Below are 22,266 nucleotides of genomic sequence, written 5' to 3'. Positions count from 1 at the left end.
AGTCACACTCCAAACTCAACCATGGCCAAGACCAAAGAGCTGTCGAAGGACACCAGGAAGAAAATTGCAGACCTGCACCAGGGACGAGTGAATATACAACTGGCAACCAGCTTGCTGTGAAAAAATCAACTGCAGGAGCAAATGTAAGCAAATGGAAGACATACAAGACCACTGATAATCTCTGTTGATCTGGGGCTCCACGCATGATCTCATCCTGTGGGGTCAAAATGATCATGAGAACGGTGAGCAAAGATGGAGGGACCTGATAAATGTCTGCAGAGAGCTGGGAACAAAGTAACAAAGGCTACCATAAGTAACACACTACACAGAGAGGGACTCAAATCCTGCAGTGCCAGACGTGTCCCCCTGCTCAAGCCAGTACATGTCCAGGCTCGCTTGAAGTTTGCCAGAGAGCATCTGGATGATCCAGATGATGATTGGGAAAATATCATGTGGTCAGATAAAACCAAAATAGAATGTTTTGATTAAAACCCAACTCGTCGTGTTTGGAAGAAGAATGCAGAGTTGCATCCCAAGAACACCATATCTACTGTGCAGCATGGGGGAGGAAACGCCATGCTTTGGGGCTGTTTTTCTGCAAAGGGGACAGGAAAACTGATCCGTTTTGAGGGAAGAATGAATGGGGCCATGTATCGTGAGATTTTAAGCCAAAACCTCCTTCCATCATTGAGAGCCTTGAAGTTAAACGTGGCTAGATCTTCCAGCATGACAATGATCCCAAACACACTGCCCAGGCAATGAAGGAGTGGCTCCGTAAAAAGCATTTCAAGGTCCTGCAGTGGCCTAGCCAGACTCCAGACCTGAACCCCATAGAAAACTTGTGGAGGAAGTTGAGAGTCCGTGTTGCCCAGGGACAGCCCTGAAACATCATTGCTCTAGAGAAGATCTACATGGAGGAATGGGCCAAAATACCAGCTACGGTGTGTGCAAACGTTGTGAAGACTTACAGGAAATGTTTGACCTCTGTCATTGCCAACAATGGTTATGTTACAAAATTTTTTCATAGCTGAAGTGCACCTATGGTGAAACTTACAGACGTCACTCATTATTCAAAGTAGGAGAACTTGCACAATCAGTGGCTGACTAAATACTTTTTTTGCCCCAGTGTATATATAGCTATATATACACACACAAAAAGAAAAGGAAAACAGAAAATGTATTTTTTCCTGTAGCCAGAATTGGGAACAATCTTAATGAGCGAATGAGTCACAACTCAAAACCCCTCCACAGGAGCTGCTAATAGGAATCCAGTTTGATCCTGCTTAGCTGGCTTTGGAGCAAAGGCAGCAGCAGTTCAGAGCTAGAATCCAGGAATAAATACATGCTTCTCTTTTTCCATCAGTCCAGTGTTGTCTGGAATCCCACTGAGACTCTGGCAGCACAAACCAACATTCTCTCGACACTCAATAAACAGGGTTTTTGCACCTATGTTTCCCTATTAGTGTGTGAATGAAACACAGGTGTATGGTTGGAGGTAATACCATATTTTATAAAGGCTGACAAGGACATCCTGAAAAAGGTGTTGATGCCCCTTCAATTCTTTCATATTTTGTTAACAAACATGAATTCCTTTTTTGTGTTATAGGCCAAGATGAAGCAGGGCATAATTTTCAAAATGGAGGAAAAGTGATACTACATTTTTAAAATTATACTGTAGAAACTCAACTACTAGTTGTGCCTCCACAAATCTGGCTTTGATGGAAAAACAGAAAGAGAAATTTATCACATTCATACAGTAGCAGCCATTAAAAATGGCCCTTCCCAGTCAAACGCCAGCCAAATGGCAGCCCAATTCCCTGCAGCTCCAAGCCAAATCCCCTCCAACTTCTAGCCACTGGCCTTCTCCTGGTTGTGCATATTTTTTTACTCTGACTTCACCCTTTTACTGAATTACAGGGTCTGACCAGGAGATGGTGCTTCTCTTTGGATCTTAATGTCCACGAATCATGACAGAAAGAATATTTTTAGTACAAAAATTGATTTTTAAAAAGGAATTGTAGGGGACAAGCCAAGGACACATCAAGGAAAGTTTCCGTTATGTCCTGCAGGAGACACACTAAAAATGTGACTGACTAGATGAGACAAAAATGGAAACCTTTAGTATGAATGTAAAATGCTAATTAGAACACTCTAAACACCATCCACATCTGGTAGTGGTAGTATAATGCCATAAGGTTTGTTTTCTTTGACAGAGAGGGGCAAGGTGGGTTCAGTTGATGGAAAGATGGAAGTTAACCAAAGGGCAATTATCAAAGAAAGTCAGAGGCAAAAAAAGACTTTAGGCAGGGTGAGAGATTTCAATTCTAAGGCTGCAATGATCGTAAATATGAACAACAAATTTAAAGTCCAGAAACTCAATTAAGAATTTATAGAAATACTTGGCATAGAAAAACACGGCACAGATTAAGGTGATTTCACAAAATAGAGAGCAAAGATGTTAATGTTAGACAGATACTTCACAATACTTAAAACTTTGAATGTAGTGAAATTTTATTTTACAAAGTGATCACTCAAGGGGGATGCATTCAAATGCCGAACAAACAGCTTAAATTTGCTAACCAAGAAAAAAGAGATCTCAAGTTCTATTATGTGTTGGTCAGTTACATAAATCCAACTAAAACATGTTTATGTTGCTGTAACATCATAAAACGTGGGAGTTCAAGGATTATGAATAGGTTAGCAGAAGGATATTTCTATCTTGTTAGACACATATCAACTTGTGCAGAGTCTGTGACAGAGTATTAGGAAGGCTGCAATTTGTGGACAGTTCTCTGTGTGATTATCAGTGTGTGTGTGTGTGTGTGTGTGTGTGTGTGATTGCAGTGTACATCACTGTGACTCACCAGACCCTAAGTCTGAAGGCTTCGGGTAAATCTGGGTTGACCATGACTGTTGAACTGAACAAAGCTGAGAGAGATCTGCCTCCAAAATCAGACAAGCGAGCTCCTTTGATGGCAACAACAGGCTGTCCTGAGCCGTCAAACTTCTCCGCCTGGAGAAGAAACAGAAAGAGACGTCAAAAACTGATAGGGGAGAGAGAATTTGCAGCAGTAAAAGAGCAAGGTCTCAAATGTTAATCTGTGTCTGAAACTTTTAGCCACTGAAATGTACTGTAATATCAGCAAGTTTACTTTAATAATTAGGCTAACTACAAGTTCATTTTGAAGTAACTTCCAGACTTTGGTAAGGAGGACGGATTAACTCATGCTGACCAAATGAGATGGGAGAAGAATGGTGCCATATTAGCCTCATGTCTCAAAACAGAGTGTCTGGTCCAACACAGCGCTGAAGGTCACAAGAGTGATTTAAACGATCCAACAGCCCAGAAAAGCAAATCAAAGTGCTCTGTATGCAAGACCACCCACACAGACGCCATCACAGATGCATAAACGCATGGGCTCCTTCAAAAACCCAGTTAATTACAGTAGGCTCAATGTGTTTTTATGATGCATCATAAATCCAGTCATGGATGCATGCAGAGAAGCAGGGAAGGAGATTAAAGCTCTTACCTCCTCCCCCCACAGAGTGACTGTCACCACTTTACCGGTGGTGTCTATTAGGTTGATGGCCCTCTTGGAGACTTCTCTGCTGTTCTTTGTGGTGATACGGGATACATCCTCTGCACTCTTGCACACTCCAATTATATCTATAGGCAGAGAAAGGAACATTTCAAATATCCATCAACAAGTAATGCATGAACACAGAAACAACCACTGCGCTGGCGATTTTATAAACACCTGATCAGCATCAGTGTCATGTGTTTTGAGCTTTTAACAAATCAAACAGGACTTCCTTTAGCTTGGAATTGGTATATTTTAGCTTCACTGAACATTTGGTGCACATTGCATTTTTTGTTAATTACCTCAAATGACATAGAAACAGTAACCACATAATTACCACTGGACAACAACACTTTTAAAGCCATTAAAAAGGTACAAGCAATAACCCTCCCTGGTTGTTTAAGTACTCTTATAAGAAATTAGTAGAAATCTCAAATAAATAGTTTGGTTATCTGCATAATATTCTTTTTTTTTAACTGTTTTTAAACTTCAAAATGAACTTTGAAAACTTGAAATTACACTAAGACTCAAATTGATAATAAAGCTGAAAAAGAAGACCAGTGTTGGAGTCCAACGTGAAACCAACGTTAAACATCACTATTGACTGAGAGGGTACTGAACAAAAGAGAAATGTCTGTTCCCAATTTTTAACTATTTCATAATCTTTTCTTGAGGTGTTTTCTTGTCAGACCAAGTAAGGTTTGAACTACTCAGCAGAAGTTTGAAGAAATCAATCTAAGTTACTTGAAATCTCATATGGTGCCAGTTGCATAGTTGGAGCAGTGTCATGCTGAGGTGTCTGGTTTGCTGTCGTTCCCATTACAAATGTGCACAAATCTATGCCAATATTCTGCCAAATAAAGTAGGTAGGGGAATGGTGGCCTCGTGGTTAGGGCATTGTGCTTGGATCCCAGAGGTTCCAAGTTGAACCTGGAACCTCTCAACCCCAACTCCCACGTACTGCAACTCTGGGTCCCTGAGCAAGACCCTTACCCCTCACATTGCTCCTGGGCGATGCACAATGAAAGCCCACTGCTCCCCAAAGGTCGGGTTAAATGCAGAGGGCTAATTTTTTTGCTTTGTACTTGCGACAATGTAACAACAACAAAGTTGAATTCTATTCTATTTTAAAGAAAAGTCTAACATTTTGCAATTGTGGTATTTCCATTAAATGACAGATACTATTAAATTGTATGTGAAGACATTTGTTCACGTGGTAACTGTGACAATAACATGGCAGCAGTGGAAGTAAACACATGAAATGTATCCATGTTTCAGGTTCAAGTGGGCGCCAGCATCCTCCACCTACTGCCGGTCTTCCTCTTCCTCTTTTTACGAGGCAGCTGCAGAGCAAGTACTTATATGAAAAAGAAAAAAAGTGTTTCCATTTCAGTTGTGCGATATGTAGAGATTTGGATACAACTGAAAAAAACCCTCATTGAAGAGGAAAAATTTTCATAAAAGAACTTTGAAGTTTTTGGGCTTGTTTTTTTTTTAGCAAATTTATCGTTGTAATTACAATTTGCATAATTTGAGGGTTATTGTTTAATATTAATGTTATTATTTATGTAGGACAATAATTCAAATCAAATCAAAACATATTGAACTGTTTGGTTTAAATGTCTTGTTAAAAACCTAAAAGTAATGTTGTGTGTAACCTTCTGACCGTCACAATGTGTTTTTAAAAGAGGGGGAAATTTAAGGAAAGCTTTTAAACATTCTGCTTGGTGTAAATTGTTGGACACACTGGACAACAACACTGGACACTGATATAACATTAGTGTTCATGTGTTCCTCATATGCTCATTACATTTCGATTACCAAGTATGACCAAGAGTAATTTAATGGAATCCTGATGTCTGTTCACTCCTAGCTATTTCAAAGAGAGTAAATAATCATTTGACTAAAGGTTACTGGTTCCTGATTAAGCAAATAATTTAATAAAACATTATTTGGCCAAATAATGTTTATTCCCCTCCTGGATGTGCACTGTGAATTGGTCTGAAAACATTCCAATTTCTCCAAATTAGTGTAAAGCTTTATATTCCAGATAAACTTTGGTTTTCATCTTAAACTGTAATATGGTTTTCAACCATGTTTCCCCTTCCTCTTTGTACATAGTAGTTAAGTTGAGTTTCACTAGTTTTAGTTAAGAGTTTTAAACTGAAATATGTTTGACTTGGAGCTGAATGATTTTTGTTAATAAACTCTTATATTTTGAACAGAAGTTGTGGTGAATTTATTCCATGTATGTGCAGCATTATTTGTTTGACAATGATTTGAGCGCGAATAACTCTTTCATTTATTGTTCTAACACACAGCTAGTAGGGTGTGTGTTTATAAACAACATATAACAGCCAAAATAATATCTGACTAAATAAGATATTTACCACCCCTACCAGGGAGGGCAATAAACATCTTAGAGTATCAGAAATATAATATAATATAATATAATATAAAATCACAACTGGAGTAAAGATCAAGGAAAGGGAACGTGTAATCCCTCTGATACAGTCCAATTTGAATTGAGCTGACATTTAAGTCTAACAGGCTGGCTTTTGCTCCTTCTTCTAAATCACAACAAAAGCACTCATTTCTTATTAATGTTCTCCATCATGTTCAAGGCTTTAACACTTCTTTTAGGATTGCACTACAGAAAATGAGAGACAGCTGAGCTCCAAGACTGCAGAGGACCTTATTTTACAATTCAAAGAGCTTAATTCAAAATAACCTGTGGATCTCATCATAAATCAAATAGGAATGTCACAAGGTTCCCAAAAAACAAAAGAGGACAGATGTTAATGTACAGTTACTAGACAAGTAAGCTTCTCTTGGAATTTTTCACTTAATTCAATTTTCTTATATAAGTACCTACTCATATTTTATTCATTTGAAACGAGAACTATCACTTTTTTATAAACCATTAGCAACAGGGTTTAAAGTTTCCTCCTAAAAACATTGTTTTAAATTAATTCCTTAACCTACGAATAATAAAACGATAAACCTGTTCCCTAACTATTATCATAATTAGCATATATTAAATCACAATGCCTTTCCTTCTTCTTTTTACTTGCTCTGAAATGCTGAACCTCTCCATGCGGTACTACTGCTAGTATTTAATCAATGTAACTGCAGGAGGGCTTGGATTTCAATAGTCCATTTTTATTGCTTATTCTGCCTCCTTTTCTATGCATATGATACAAACAAAAAAACCAACTAAGAAATAAAACCCCTTTGCACAAAGGGTGGTAAGAATCTCTACATGCTTTACAGGGTTTTGGTAGGTAATGTTCCTTCAGGGCAGGTGGCCATATGTAAAATAAAAGGAAAATATCCCAAAACCAGTTTTTCAAATCACTCATTCTTCATTTTGCACTTTCTGTTAACCTTTTTCTAAATTCTTTCCCACTCCTTTTCCCTCTTATTTGCTCTCTGTCAGTGTTCTCTCAGCCTTGCTTAATTCCATTATGATTGAGACGATGTCATCCACCTATGAACTCCATTATCACAACAGGAACAGGCTGACAGTTCTCATTACTATGTTATAATCCCCTATTTAACAAAGCCATAGAGTGGGGAGGGTAGACGAGGAAGAATGGAGAGACGACAGCTTAAGACGTGTAACACTGGTCCTTCATACAGAATGCAAACATACTTCTTTAGCTAAACTAGTCAGTGGATCAAATGATGCTATTGCCTAAATTACTCTGAGTTGACACTTATGGGAAAGTCTCATAATTCTACTAAGTGAATTATGAAACCTGTTTGTAATTTAAATAAAATAAATCAATAGATCAAATGTTACTATAATTTAGGTTTTGAAACTGTTCTAAAAAGGTGATGAGGACAACAATCATATGGGAAGCAAAGGCATATACTTACCACTTTGTTAGGGATTGCTATTAATACAAATGCAATTTACAAAGAAATAAGTATCAATCCATATTGAATAAAACGCTGATTGTCCATTGTATGCATGTTTGAGGGATTAAGTTCCAAACTAAACAGCACAGAGTTGTAAATATGGCTTTTTTCTGGCCTTCATTGCAGCATAGTAGGGCTGGGTGGTATGACTTAAATTAAAATCGTGGTATGAATCAAATATTTCTACAGTAACAGTATCTGTTGAAGCATCCTCTGCATTGCGTCACATGGTTGCTGGCCAGAAGTCTGTTCATTTCTGATAATGAAGACCTGTAAGGACATTATCCTGCGTAAACCATGGTCACTTACAAAATAAATGAATATTAAGTCCCTTATTAATACCTAAATATTTCTTTTTTCACAAAAATTGGGTGAGTGAACTATTTATTATATTGTAATTGTGACACGTTGCTATGGTAACTGGCTCTGGCCACAGAACCTGCAGCCCTAATTAGCAGAAGGAAGTGAGATCATTGGTTAAGGTGATGTCTTATGTTAGGTGATACAAAGTTTCATTTCAGAGGGCAAGTGCAACACCAGCTTTTGAGCCAGCTCATTAATGTAAGCAATCAGGCATTTGACTTGAACCTTTAAAAAAAAAGAAAAAAAACGTAAACAGAGCAAGGCTAAATAGAATTCTCTAAGGGAGCGTCCTTTTCCTTTCGTACACCATCTTTGTAAAGCGATCTCCCACTGGACATTCAGCAGGCTTGTTCTGTTCTCAAAGCCAGCTAAACACCCACATGTTCATTTTATCTAACTCAATGCTTACACTTGTTGTAATATTGCAGTTTCCTTTAGTTTTTATGTTTTTGTCTGTTTCTAAATTGTATTATTTTATTTATTTATTTTTATCACCTACTGTTGAGCACTTTTTTAAAGGGCTTCAAAAATAAATGTATTATTATTTATATTATCATTGGAGTATTATAACAGAGAGTAAATCAGAATCAAGTATTCACTCAGACAATGATATAAATCACAGTTTCTTTCTATTTCAATGAAATGAAACTATGTCAGAGTGACATAAGATAGATTTCTGTCTAAACATCTCTGATCATTTGTTTTATATAATCTATTTTTTTATTCAATAACCTAAGCGGTTCCAATTTTGTTATTTTTTATAAATATTTCTAAGTTCAATATTGTGTGAGAAAAAAATGTTTTGTTTATCCAGTATTTAATATAGCTAGTTCAATAAACTGTTGGAATACACCTTGGTAGAACCGGGTTGGATCCCTTTTTGCCTTTAGAACTGCCTTAATCGTTATTTCAGTGAGGTAATGCAAACATTCTGCGTGCTGCAGATCTGTCCGATGCACATCCATGAAGTCAATCTCCCATTCCACTGCATCCCAAAGCGGTTCTATTAAACTAAGATCTGGTGACTGTGGAGACCAGTTGAGTCTCCACAGTCACTCACTCATTGTCATGATCAAGAAACCAGTCTGAGATGATTCACGCTTCATGACATGGTGAGCCATCTTGCTGGAAGTACCCATAAGAAGATGGGTACACTGTGGTCATAAATGGATGGACATGATCAGCAACAATACTCAGGCTGTGGGATTAAGACAATCCTCAATTGGTCCTAAGGGGCCCTAAGTGTCCCAAGAAAATATGTTATTTAAACCAAACCGATCGTCACGACCATGACTCTGAGTCTACATGCATAGTTTCTGCAATGTGATTGGCTGATTAAAAATGTGCGTTAATGAGCAGTTGGACGGTTGTACAGAATGAAGTGACTGGCGAGTGTATAATGATGTCCTTTTTTTTTTTAAAAAGCACCATGTCATTAAAGACCGTCCATGTTATGGAAAGACCATCATGATAAAGGAGAAAACTCAAGCTTTTTGAGGGTGACAGCTACAAATTTTTACATTTTGCTACATTATATATATATATATATTTTTTTATATTACATCCATAGACAACTAGAGTGGTGCATGGAGTTTTATATAAATATATATTTTAGAGGTCTGAAATATATAAATATCTGGTTATGATGTAAATGTTTACATGAGTTCTGAACCAAAAGGAATATTAGGTGAAAGTCACATGAGACATTGTCAGGTGCTTCCAGATTCCAGTAGCTCACTGTTAAGAGGTAAGAAATGTTTTCTTGGAGTTATTTTTTCACAGATTGCAGTCAGACCCCCACCCCACCAAAAAAATTCTAATGCGGACAAATGAGGGTAAGCATGGGCTGACCTTTATAACGTTGATGCCAAAGAAGCAAAGAGGTCATGATGCCACATGGAGATTTCTGCTTCATCTGAGCATGTAAGTTTAATGTTTAATAATGCTAACATAGCATTATTAAGTGACAAATTAGCATAATTTTGCTAGTTTTATAGCAAATGTCTTACTTATTGCTTCTGTATCTCATTAATCGATAACTTGCATTCCTAATGGCTGTAAATAAATATAAATAATGCAGAGTCTTCCTTTTTCAGACGTATCAGGAGTTGTTTAAATGCAGACTTAAAAACAAAATCAACATTCTGTTTATTAAATTATCATAAGGGAGAATTCTTCTGGTTGGAAAAAAACAAGGTTTTAAGTGGATTGTGGATGACACCATCCACCATAATAATGCCTGAAAAAACATAATGGCTAAAAAAACAATATAAAGACTTGTTGCTATTATAACTCTGAAATGCGGGACCTAATTTTATAACACTAAATCAACTTTGTATCTTTAGGATTTAAATAAAAGATTAAAGAGGTTTGTACTTTTTACAGGCTCATGTTTAGGCAGGATTCATTTAGGTTTTCACTTACCAATAATGGCATCTTTGTCTCTGTTTTCCAAGTCTCCAATAGGCACAAAGTCACACTGCATTGATGGGATATCGTGGGTGTCCTCACAAGGCACAATAGATGAATGAGCATGAAGGGTCATCTCATAGTCGTTCTTCAGAGTGGTGTACTGTTTGTTGGCTATCTTTAGAGTAGCCTTTGAGATGTAGTACACCTAGAGAGAAAAAAAAAACATTCAAAACATTCACTCACATTATAAAATTAGACTTAATCAAATAAATAGTGACAAAAAGTAGAAACTGACAGATCAAGCCCTCAAAGGAAATTTACTGAATGAAAACAGCCTCTGTTCAAGCAAAACTTCCTATTTAGAATAAAAAATTAAAAAAACCTCCAGGTCAAACTGAGGCTCAGTGTCCCTATCAGCCCAATCACTTCTTTAATTCACCAGAAAATAAGCAGCAGTTGAGAGCGACTCTGCTTAACAGCATAATTTAAACTCAATCTGCTAGGCACTCTTCTTCATTTACTCTCCCAAGGCTCCAACATCCCACCTCTCTCTCTGCCTCTGGGTTTGTTCCTCTCAATCCTTACTTTCTTCTACTCCCCCTGTCTGTCCTTCCATTTTCAGTTAGCACATAAAGGCACAGCAGTAAGGAGCTTCTGTAAGCAGCATTCTGGCTGCTTCCAGCAACTTAGCCTTAAGCTTGGTCTATCAATGCTGCAATCATATAAATATGGAGGGTGGAGGGTACATATTAGATCTAGATTTATCTTAGGAAATCTAGTTAGTCTAGGGACTAATTGATGTATTTAGTCATATACCATACATTCAAATATCATGCTCTTCATGGTAACAAGCTATTGCATGTCCCCATATGAGGACTGTACACTTGGCTGTTTTACCAGGAGCACTAGTGCTCCCAAATGACAACAATTAGGAAGGAAAAAAATAGCACAATTTTTTAAATAAAAAATTTACCCGGGCAATATTTCACTTTTTTTTTTAAATGGGGGTTTCAATATTCCTCTGAGATTACTCACTTACCTAAAAGTAATCATTTTGTCATTTTAGATTGTCCTATGATTTGGTGGTAACTGTCACAAAGTCACTGAACCAACATATAAGACTATGTGCATTTACAGGGACTTCTGTGACTGAGTTAAAAAAAAAAAATAGTAGTGCTTTCTTCCTGTCCATCAAAATGATGAACAAGGTCATAAAAATTCAGCGTTTATTGGGAGGAGAACTCTTGGTAGTCAATCCCCTAGTACCAAGGGTGTCAGTGTGATCACAGACATCAGTTTGATAGTTTATGTTATTGAGGTCTGCACTGATTCTGACATTCTCTGAGGGGACTTGTATGTGATACATATCATTCCTATATATACAAAATGAAAAAAATAATGATTTTCTAGCTGCCTGTGTTAAAAGGCAAGTCTGTATTGTGTCCATAAAAAGAGAAGAAAAAATGTTAAACAAGGGATCTTGGGTTTGCATAATATGGTTAAATAAGACTTTCCAATAAACAATCTTTTTGTTTTGGGAAACAAAATATAAAAAGACCAATTCATTCCTTTTTTCATAAAAAATTTGGGGTAATGACATGCTTATAATTTATTTGTACTTTAACATTTTGCAACTGTAGTTATATATTTTGTCGTTATGTAGTATATTGCTGTTTACTATGGTCTCAGCAAAGACTCCCAAACTTCCTTCTTCCCAGACTCCTCCAGCTCTGCTTTGGGGAGAAACCGACCAACAGGCCTGGCTCCAGAGCGATGTGTTCTTTTAAAACAAGGCTAACGACTTCCTTTTATTAATTCGCTTTTAACACTGGCAGGATTTAGTTGTTGTGACCTTATTTATTTAGTTAAAACAATCTATCAGTGCCTTATTCTATTTCTTTATGCTGTATTTTTTTTATTCTTTTCTGTTTTTTTTCAATTCAATTCAATTCAGTTTATTTATATAGCGCCAAATTCACAACACATGTCATCTCAAGGCACTTTTTTTAACACTTTAGCTGTTCTAAAGCAAATAAAGATGATGATGATGATGATGATGATGACCCTACCAGGATCCCCAAGGGGATGGGTTTAATGCAGAGGTAAATTTCTCCAATGTGAGATCAATAAAGTTCAATTATTATTATTATTATTAAGCCCCAGATGTCATACCCTATGGGACCATCTGGGCACTAAAACCACTCAACCACGTTAAGGTGGCGGTTCAAGGAGGAGTTCTTGTTGCCTACTTGTGCATATAACTTGGCATTAGTAGGACTTTCTTCCAACATGCTATTTCTTTCAGATATTTTATCAGCGATCTACTGGATCATATTCAGATGACTTGACTGCCCACTTAAAAAGGTACATTACCATCTTATATTTATTCACATTCGTACATTTTGTAAATACTACATTTGAGTTATCTTTGAAAAAATAGAGAGAAAATAATCACCTCCATCATTTGACAAAGGAAAGTAAAGAGGGAAAAATATATTACTGTTGAAGCTCATTTACCTTTAATGATTAAATGAGCTTTTTGACAGCGTATCAGAACTGTAAAACATCTGAATCATGAAGGGAATCCAAATGGGCAGGTTTGTCTGTTCCTAAAACAGGTGTTAATAATTTAAATCACAGCAGTGCATCACCACAGATCTAAGCCAACCCTCTCATCTGCATTCTTTGCCATCACAGAACTCACTATGATTTAAAAAGGTTTTGCACACCACCCCACTTCACAGGCTGTCTTTAAATCCCTGCAGCCAGTGTTGAGTAAATGCATCCCTACAAACTGAAACAGCAAGGCTGGCAGCAATTCCTGGACACAATATCAAAATGTTCAACCTGAAGAAGTCAGCAAACTGTTTCTCAATATATTATCTGATAATATAAAGCATATTTTATTAACAGACTTTGATCAACTAAAAATACAGGTTAATAATAATCTAAAAACACAAACAGCCCTATGTGAAATATGATTTTCTAACACTTCTTGCAAATCAGGAACCAGTAAGAAGCAGTACACTCTAAATGTAAATTTTTATATAACATTTGCAAAAGGGTCTTATCACTCAAAGGACTCATGGATGAACAGGATGTGCTCACCTTGCCTTGCTCCACTAGAGAGAAAAACTTGTCCACTTCGTTGTTGAAGGCTGTAATCTTGATTTCACCCTGTTGACCAGTCAGGCAGTTACATGAATAAAAAAAAAAAAAAGACAACAATATGTGCCATAAGCAGCCAAATGTTGGGATGTCTCTACTTACACTCTCATCTACTATCTCAAAGGAGAAGAGCTTTCCCTCTCCTCTGGAATTACTCCAGTTACGGATATTGGATTTGTTTGTGACTCTGGCTCTGATGGTCCACCTAAGAACAAACCATACAAAGGCATCTATGATGGCAGATCACTATGTAGACCGTATATGCTAACAGAGGGTACAATGTATGTGATTTTGTTTAAAGTACTTCCTAATTTCTTGTCAAAAAAAGGGCTGATTAAAACACATTTTTCCATAGTTTAGGGGTGGCTTCCCATGTTTTAGATGACGCCTGGTTCCGTATACTTGAACTCAATGAATGATTCAATATAAAGCCTCCAGAAAATTATTCAGAATTTCATTCAGCTGTTTAAGGACCAAAACGTGTTCAAACATGAAAGATTTCCTCTAGCATTTAGGTCTGAAGACTGAGACAGAAGGTTGATCTGGTGAACCATTTCCAAGTCTATTTGGGCATTTGTTTTAGATCATTGTCCTGCTAAAAGGTTCTGTGATGACGTGTCTGTTTTTCCTGCAGACAGGGATACTTTTTTAATTTAAAATGTTTGAGCATTTCACAGAATTTGTGGTGACATCTATTTGAATAAGGTTTTCAGGGACTTTGGATGAAACATCACAAATCATCCCACAAATCACCCACCATACTTGACAATTAGCGTTAAATAGGTGTTTTCAGATTTCACCTGGAACATTTTTTTTTTTCTTTTTTTCGAACAACTTCATCTGTCACATGTGACCAAAGCTAAAAACTGGAGAAACTCTACACAATTTTATTCCTGGAGAACAAAATTGACTTTAGATGAGTGGCAGCAACTACAATAATTTTAGTATGAGTGGTAATGATTTTTAAGGGTACTGTAGTACCAATACCTGAATTCCCCTTCTAAGGCTGTTTATTTATTCAGTTATATAATGCAGAAAGATTTTTTTTTCATATCCACATATCAGTTATAGAATAGATCATAAAAGTCAAAATTTAGATGTAAGCGCTACAGAAAACACGCTACTGCTGGATATCAAATAATTTAAAGAAACTGCTTGTCTGAGTTTTTAAAGTTCTAAGAGGGAAAATAAAAACACTGTTAGACTTTGAACAGCGTTTCATCAACAGCCTGCAATATTTTTATTTTCCATCAATGAGCTTTCAGAGAGCGGTTATAATTGTGAAGTGAAGGATAGATAACATAACCCCTCCTGGGATGAAATCCCCTGGCATAAGAGCATGGTCTGTATTAATGGCTACTATATATAGCTTAGAACTCAACGCTAATTCCAACGCTAATTTTGAATTGAAAAAGCTTCCTGGATGGGAAGCGGAATGTCTTCAAATTTGGAATTGTGGATTGTTTTTTAACTTTTTTGGAATTTGTATTAAGCCCCATTTCATAATGGATAGGACTGACACATTTTATAGAAACTCTTCATTTAACCAGGAAAGTTATCATTGCAATTAACAATCTATTTTTCAAGGGACAGTTGGCAAAAAACAATTAAATAAAAAACATTAAAAAAAAATAATTAAACCACATTTCATCAAAAACATTCTATATAAAGAGGATCTGCAGAGAGTAGACCGCCGGTCAAACAGTCAAAGCAGAGTTGCCCACAATGGTGTGAACTAACACCAGCGAAATAAACTTATGTTAGACATAAAGTTCAATATGTCTAACATTCTCTCGCATTGGCAAAGGTGTAGACGTTATTTTTTTTCACCTAAACCTCTGACATGGAGAAAACAGTTGAAATCAACCATTTCACTCAACTTGGGTCCTCCTAAACATCAAAGTAAGAACAGTCATCAGTTTATGCCTACTGGCACCGCTATCTTTGTAGCTTGCAATTTATACATATCTATGTTATAGAAGCACAAGCATGGAGAGTGAAAAAGTACTTTTAATCTAATCTAGACAGCTGTTCTGAAACTGAAACAATTGTTCATCAACAAATGATTGATGAACTTATAAACAGCGGAATTGAAAACCCTAAGGAAAAAATGTAAAAGTGAAGGACAAGGTTTGGAAAATCCCCAATGGGCAAAAGAGCAGAATCAAAACCTAAGCAGCAGCTCATAAAGACCCAGCACTGCCTGCCTTAAAAAAAGAAACTACATCAGTCACTCTATTTCATTTCCATGCAAATGGATTGAAATACAGGTACCTGCTGTCCACACTGCCACCCACACTTGTAAAAAAAAAAAAAAAAAGATTACACACGCATGCCTTGACACTTTTTTTCAAATATGCCCCACAGTGTTTCACAGATATGGCATCAAACATGAACCGGTCAGAAAGTTAGAGGGAATAGTTTAGTGGATGACTGTGCAATAGAGAAAATGCTCTAAGAATGAAACAATAATTAATACCTTTTCTTAAGATGATGGTAAAAAGTACATATAAGTCAGGAGTTTTTCAACAAATTTTTTAGATTGCAAAAACAAGTCGGTGAAAAAAGGGGAGATACGGACAAAGTAGACTTACTTGCTAATGTATGGATTGAGGTTAGAAATGGGGATCACTTTTGGGATAGCGCTAGGTGAACTGGTAGTGGCCTTCATTGGAGAGACCTTCATGGGTGACCCTTTCATGGGGGAGGTCTTCATGGGTGACCCTTTCATAGGGGAGGTCTTCATAGGTGACTCTTTCATGGGGAAGGTCTTCATGGGTGACCCTTTCATGGGGGAGGTCTTCATGGGTGACTCTTCCATGGGAGAAGTCTTCATAGGTGACGCAGTCATGGGGGCTTTTCCTGTAAATTTTTTTCCCCAGCCTTTGAGATAAAACACACACAAAAAACAACTGTCACTTTAAGACCAGCTTAGCTTTGATATGTAATAAAAAGGGTTAATACAACTTTCATTACCTATTTTACTACCTCTCCAATATTTTATCAATAAATACAAAATCAAGCATATGTCTTAACTAAGGCCTCCTAACACATACAAAGCTTTTGGCTATGAAAGAGTCTGTGAGCCTGTTTTGGAAATCTGTGGGATTTGCCGACACTTTCCATGGTAACATTTATTGTTTTTATGCACGTGCTGGAAAAAGCCTCTCAATCATTCTCCACAACCTGTTTAACGAGTATTTGAATGCTACGTCATCAAGCATGAATTCCAGTACCAATTTTGGTTCTACAAAATCCGACCAAACTGATCAAACCCTTGACACAGGGAAACCAACACACGTCTTCATAGACCCACTTAAGCCTAGCTCGCATGGCAAGATTTTTCAGAATTGTCAGTTAATTTTCAAAAATAAAGACCCCACATATGACAATAAAGCAAAAAAAGGAGACAATACAGGATTTGTCAATCTGTGTGTGGTTTACAGCAACATAGCAAACACAACACACCACACACAAACAGATTTTATTAAAAAAAAAAATGTCAGATGGGAATTCTCACAAAACTTCTCAGGATCAAACATGATTTCAAAGCACATAAACAGGGCCATCAAGGAAGAATCAATGGAGATGATTTGTGAAAGGATTTATAATGAGGAAAAGTATTACAATAAGTGAAGCCAGGGGTTAAAAGACTAAAAGCAGCAAAAGTGTGGGATCTAGGAAGGGGAACATCAGGCCAAAAATAATTGCAATTATCTTACTGTGTGTGTGTGTGTGTGTGTGTGATGCTATTATCAGCGTAGGAAAATTATTCTAAAAGTAATTTTTTTCCTGGTTAATACAGCTAATTGATTACTATCCTTAAATCTACTGTGACTTTCTGGCTCCTCTTTGCTTCTGAGCAGATGAAATGCCAGAAGACAGTTTGGTCCAGCCCACTAACTCATATGGTGTCATCTCACCTCCTACAATAAAGTTGAATCAGCCCAATCAAGATGACTAAAAAAAAAAAAAAAAAAAGTTAGCTGTTATCAGCATACTTTTTATGCAAGGCCTTGATTTGTGAGCATGCAAGATGTGTCTTATTGAGTAACAGCATTTCGGTGAATAAACTGTTTGGGACAAAACTGTTATTTGAAAAGCATATTAAATATTAGCCCTAACATTTAACATGTACTTCCCCATGTGTGTCGTGACTAAATAGAGGAAGTGCTTGAGAAAGTTTAGTAAGATGGTTACTAAAACCGGGAAATTGGGTGCATAACACCATTGTAATATTTTTGTTATGTGCATATAAAATTTGAAATATATAAGCATACAACATAAAAGACGTTCAATGCAAGAATCAAACTGATAGAAAATACCCTTCATTGACCCCACAGTGGGAAATTTAGATGGCAGTAGGAAATACGCAATAGAACCATAAAGCTCCTAAACTGTACTGCATAAGAACAATTACATTAGAGAGAGCACTGTGTAGTTACTAAATTTGGTATATTCATATCAAATAAAACATTTTAGAGATAGAAAGAAAAACACATCCAGATAAAATGAAAAAAAAATATATATATATACAAATGGCAGCTAGAATGTAAAAAAAACTTTAACCAAAAAGATTATTACAGTCCTTAGCTAAGAAAAATCCAAATGTTTTTTTTTTCTTCCAAAGATTCCATTTTATAAATGCTAAACTTAATACCACAATGTCATTTCATCGCCATTTCAAGGCTTAAGCAAACATGGGGATGAGTGCAGCATTTCTTTGTTTTCTGTCGAAGTGTTTTANTATTCCTGAAGAAATGAATGGTTAAAACTGGTTCTAATTGGTTCTGATGCCCAATTCTAAACATCTCCATAAATGTTTATAATTTCATTTTAGTGAGTTATACTTTTTCTGAAAATAAATTTAGGGAAGATGATTTAATTTTCCACCAATACTTTAGACCTGTCAACATTATTAAAATCATAAATGCTCATTTTAATTACTACGGCATTACTGAAAAAAAAAAAATAAAATCCCTCAACAAACCAATAGATCCATGAAGCCATATCAGCTGAAAACAAGCATGAAAACAACCTAGAGTCGTTCAACAAGTTGTCAATATGACCTTCTTGTCATATTGATACAGTTATGTTGTGGCAAACTGACCATGTATCAAATTATCTTACTAATTAGTGCAGGGATATAATTAAAGAAAACACTAATATGTGTTAAAATCTATTTTTCATTCCTGGAAAACTGGACTTATTAGCTGGGAGGCCTAAATTACCAGATATAAAGGCATGAAATATACCACTTTGTAATTAGTCTTTCCAATATCTGATTTAGTCAAATGCAAAAGTACAAATGGCAGAGGCTGCAAAAGTTTGTGGGAAAAGGAATTTTTTAAAAGAGAAGAGAAAGGTTAGGGATGAATAATGAATGATCTTTTTTTATTTCACCTGAAGAAGTGGAGACCTCTTTCTGAAATTTAAATAAAATGTGCTGAGCCATTTGAAAGGTGGTCCATTTTAAGTAAAAGCTCCTGATGAATATTTAAAAGAGAAGCACATGTGTTAGCTTCTTCCGTTGTGACCTTTGTCTTTACAGCCAAGGCCAGCAAAGAGCATTTTACTAAATCAATATTTTGGCTCATGATTTTACTAAAAAAAGAATTCAAAACCAATGAACACTTAATAAACTTTAAAAAGCACAAAAGTTTGGCGTACACAAATGGCATCGCATATTAATGGTAATCTTAAATCCTACATGCTTGCAAAAGGATGTATTTTAAAGAGTAGACCGTGTAGGATTTGGAGATACACTTCTCAACACTGTGGCTGTTGCAGAATTCAAACAAAAAGCAAATGTGTAACATCCTACAGTGTAAGCTGATATCTATCAATAAAGTGTCTCTGTCACCTCACGGATGACAGCACTGGCCAAGAACAAATGCTGAATATATAAGCCAGCGCATATATATTCAGCTTATCATATAGGGGCAGCTGGCTAGCTCAATTGGTAAGTCACTCATCCTGCAAACAGGAAGCCTGGGTTTGCATCACAGATGGAGGGAATAAGCTTCCAGTGTGGGTCCTTGGATAAGACCCTTTAGACTACTGCCTGCTCTGGGGAGTGGTGGCCTAGTGGTTAAGGAATAGCACTTGGAATCCTGAGGTTCTGAGTTCGAGCCCCACTCCCATGGACTGCCACTCTGGGACCCTGAGCAACACCCTTAACCCCACACTGCTCCCCGGGTGCTGCACAATGGCAGCCGACTGCTCCCCAAGGGAATGCGTTAAATCCAGACAGTTAATTTCGTTGCTTTGTACTTGTACAGTGTAATGACAATTAAATGCTAGAAAGTCTGTGCTCAGTTTTATTTTTAAAGCTGCTATTAGTGGATGCCTAATGTTAATCATTTTTGGAATCATTGCGGTTTAAGAACATATGGCTGGGGAGAAAAAAAAAAGTAAGCAGGCACAAAACAGATTGTGAAAGAACTGTTTTTTATTTTTTTACCTAATGCAACCTGCAGGATGACTCAAGGTTTGTTGTGCTAGCAGGCTAAAATGCAGCTGAACAAACACATGCTTTTCTTTCAAATCTTTATCATTTTTATGTGTAATATTCTGTCAAATAAGAGACAACTTTTGATGATTACATCCCTACAAGGAGCTACTTTAAGGAAAATTACAATTGTTTTTCTGTGAATTATTTTGGAGGAAGAGTCCGAGCATGCCTGAAACCAAGAATTGTAAATTTGTAAAGGGAAAAATATTTTACTATGGTCACCAAAACATACCTATACTTTTTTTTATTATAAAAGCTGGCATAATTTGACTGGCATGATCATTTGCTTGAGGAGAAAAATAAAAAAAAAATAATGTCCATGAAGTTGGAAGTGACTGAAAAATGACTTGTCAGGATCAAATAAAAAATCAATAACGACCATTAACAACTGGGAAGTGTAGTGTTACTTAACAAGAGATTCCAACCAAAAAATGACTTAAGGGGTAATATAAAAAGCAGAATCATTTAGTGTCTTCAGACAACACTTATTCACTTTTATTTTTTATTTTTAATGCTAATCTGACCTTACATGAAGCAGAAAATGATGTGATTGTGAGTTTCTACTGGCAAAATAGGTTTTCAAACAGGCCTATTGGGTCTTCAATAATTAAATCTTTAAACATTCTTTAGTTTGATATTAAACGATTTCTGAGCAAAATGTGCAGTAAATGCAGAACTGTGCAATCTGCAAGTGCACATAGTACAGAATATAATATCTATCAAGCGTTCTGCTCTTTAAGTAGCAGCAAATTAAACAGTCTGAGTTTAGCCCAGCTGAATAGCTAGTCCATCAGCACTATAGGTAGCCTGCAGTCAGCTTCCTAACAGACATGCCACTTATGGCTTTATAACAAAGAATACCTCATCTCTCTCATGACTGTAATTATAGAAAAACTTCAGTCACCTTCATGATATCTGCTGGGTAGATAGCCTTTGTAATTTGATTCTAATCTGTCCAACCTTGTCTTTTTGTACTTGATGGAAAGGTAAAGGAGCATTTTTTCAGCTAGCTAGGAGCACCTTGCTACCCTGCAATCTGTACAACCAGTGAAAATTCCTGCAAAATGAAGGAAGTGTCATGGAAAATAGTAACAGGTCTGAAACCAAAACCTTGATATAGCATCATTATATATGTTAATACACCTTTGCATTTGGGAAAAAACTGCCTTTTTGAAAGGGCTAAATTTATATGCAAAAAAAACAAAAAAATCCATCAGATGTTCTAAATTTCAACCAACACCAGTGTTGGTTTTGACAGCCATCTTAGATTTAGTCTTCGATTTAGTTTGAAAACTATTATTAGTCTTAGTCACATTTTAGTCATTAAGATATGTCATAGTTTTAGTAAGTTTTAGTCGACTAAAACGTAAAAAGGTTTTAGTCTAGTTTTAGTCAGTTTTATGTTGCAAAAAAATAAAAAATAACCTTTACAATTTTGAATAACAACCAGATTCTTTACCAGAAATGTTGAAATATTCAAAGAAAACACAGAAAACATTTTAATGACAGTGCAAGGAAACATTTTATCATATTTAAAGAACTGAGAGATAAATATTAAAATTATCTATGTACCTCTTCAAATATAGAAAGCCGTTTTATTCAAAATTAAATAAATAAATTCTGCTGTTAAAGAAACAAAATAAATGTTAAAATGAATTGTATTCTCATTTTATGTTTATCATATTTGAATATTTTTTTATTTATTCGAAGATTTATTAATTATGAAATGTATTTATTTATTTCAAAATGAAGTATATTGTAAAGCTACTTTACTGTTCAGCGACTTATTTTTTAACTAGGTTTTTCATTTTAAGCTCCTTTTATGTCATGTTTTTATATTTAAATAAAGGGGTGAAATTTATCAGTCCTATAACACTAGTGCTCAGGAAAAATGTAATTATTTTTTATTTTTAAAGAAAAAGATCTTTTCAATGGGTCGATTTCCATAAGGTTTTGCATGCATAATTAATCGCAGTAGTTTTTAGTTAAGTGCCTAATAGTGCCTAATTATTCTGCACTTGGGAGAAACTCTGGCCGCCTTCCTTATGTTTTTTAAGCACCCTAATTTATACACAGATGACAAAATCTATTTACTGTAAATGTTATAACATGGCATTTCTAAATTTTTCTGAGAAATCGTGGCTTGGACAAAAAATCGGGTACTTAAGAAAGTAATAAGTGAAAGAAGAAATGAGTCAAGTTCACTACATGTGTCTCAGAGTGTTTCTTCTGGACTGAAGACTTAAAACCATGAACTCAGCACCTTCATCAAACTGCCGTTGCTCGAGTCATTAGATTGCCTCC

The 22,266-nt window shown here is 36.0% G+C and overlaps 1 protein-coding gene across 1 annotated transcript in view; it reads right to left on the bottom strand.

Moving 5' to 3' along the window:
* LOC107088102 (replication protein A 70 kDa DNA-binding subunit-like) overlaps positions 1-22,266 on the bottom strand; it is a 51,076-nt gene that overhangs the window by 23,611 nt on the left and 5,199 nt on the right. The window contains exons 7-12 of the mRNA XM_015380048.1: positions 16,043-16,331; positions 13,551-13,653; positions 13,389-13,457; positions 10,293-10,485; positions 3,531-3,667; positions 2,865-3,013 (exon numbers count right to left, since the gene is read on the bottom strand). Of these exons, the coding sequence (XP_015235534.1) occupies positions 2,865-3,013; positions 3,531-3,667; positions 10,293-10,485; positions 13,389-13,457; positions 13,551-13,653; positions 16,043-16,331 (940 nt within the window). The remainder of the gene's footprint in view (positions 1-2,864; positions 3,014-3,530; positions 3,668-10,292; positions 10,486-13,388; positions 13,458-13,550; positions 13,654-16,042; positions 16,332-22,266) is intronic.

Source organism: Cyprinodon variegatus, unplaced genomic scaffold, assembly GCF_000732505.1.
Source record: "Cyprinodon variegatus isolate N-32 unplaced genomic scaffold, C_variegatus-1.0 Scaffold207, whole genome shotgun sequence".
In the NCBI taxonomy this organism is placed as follows: domain Eukaryota; kingdom Metazoa; phylum Chordata; class Actinopteri; order Cyprinodontiformes; family Cyprinodontidae; genus Cyprinodon; species Cyprinodon variegatus.
This window is presented reverse-complemented; position numbering and strand designations above follow the sequence as displayed.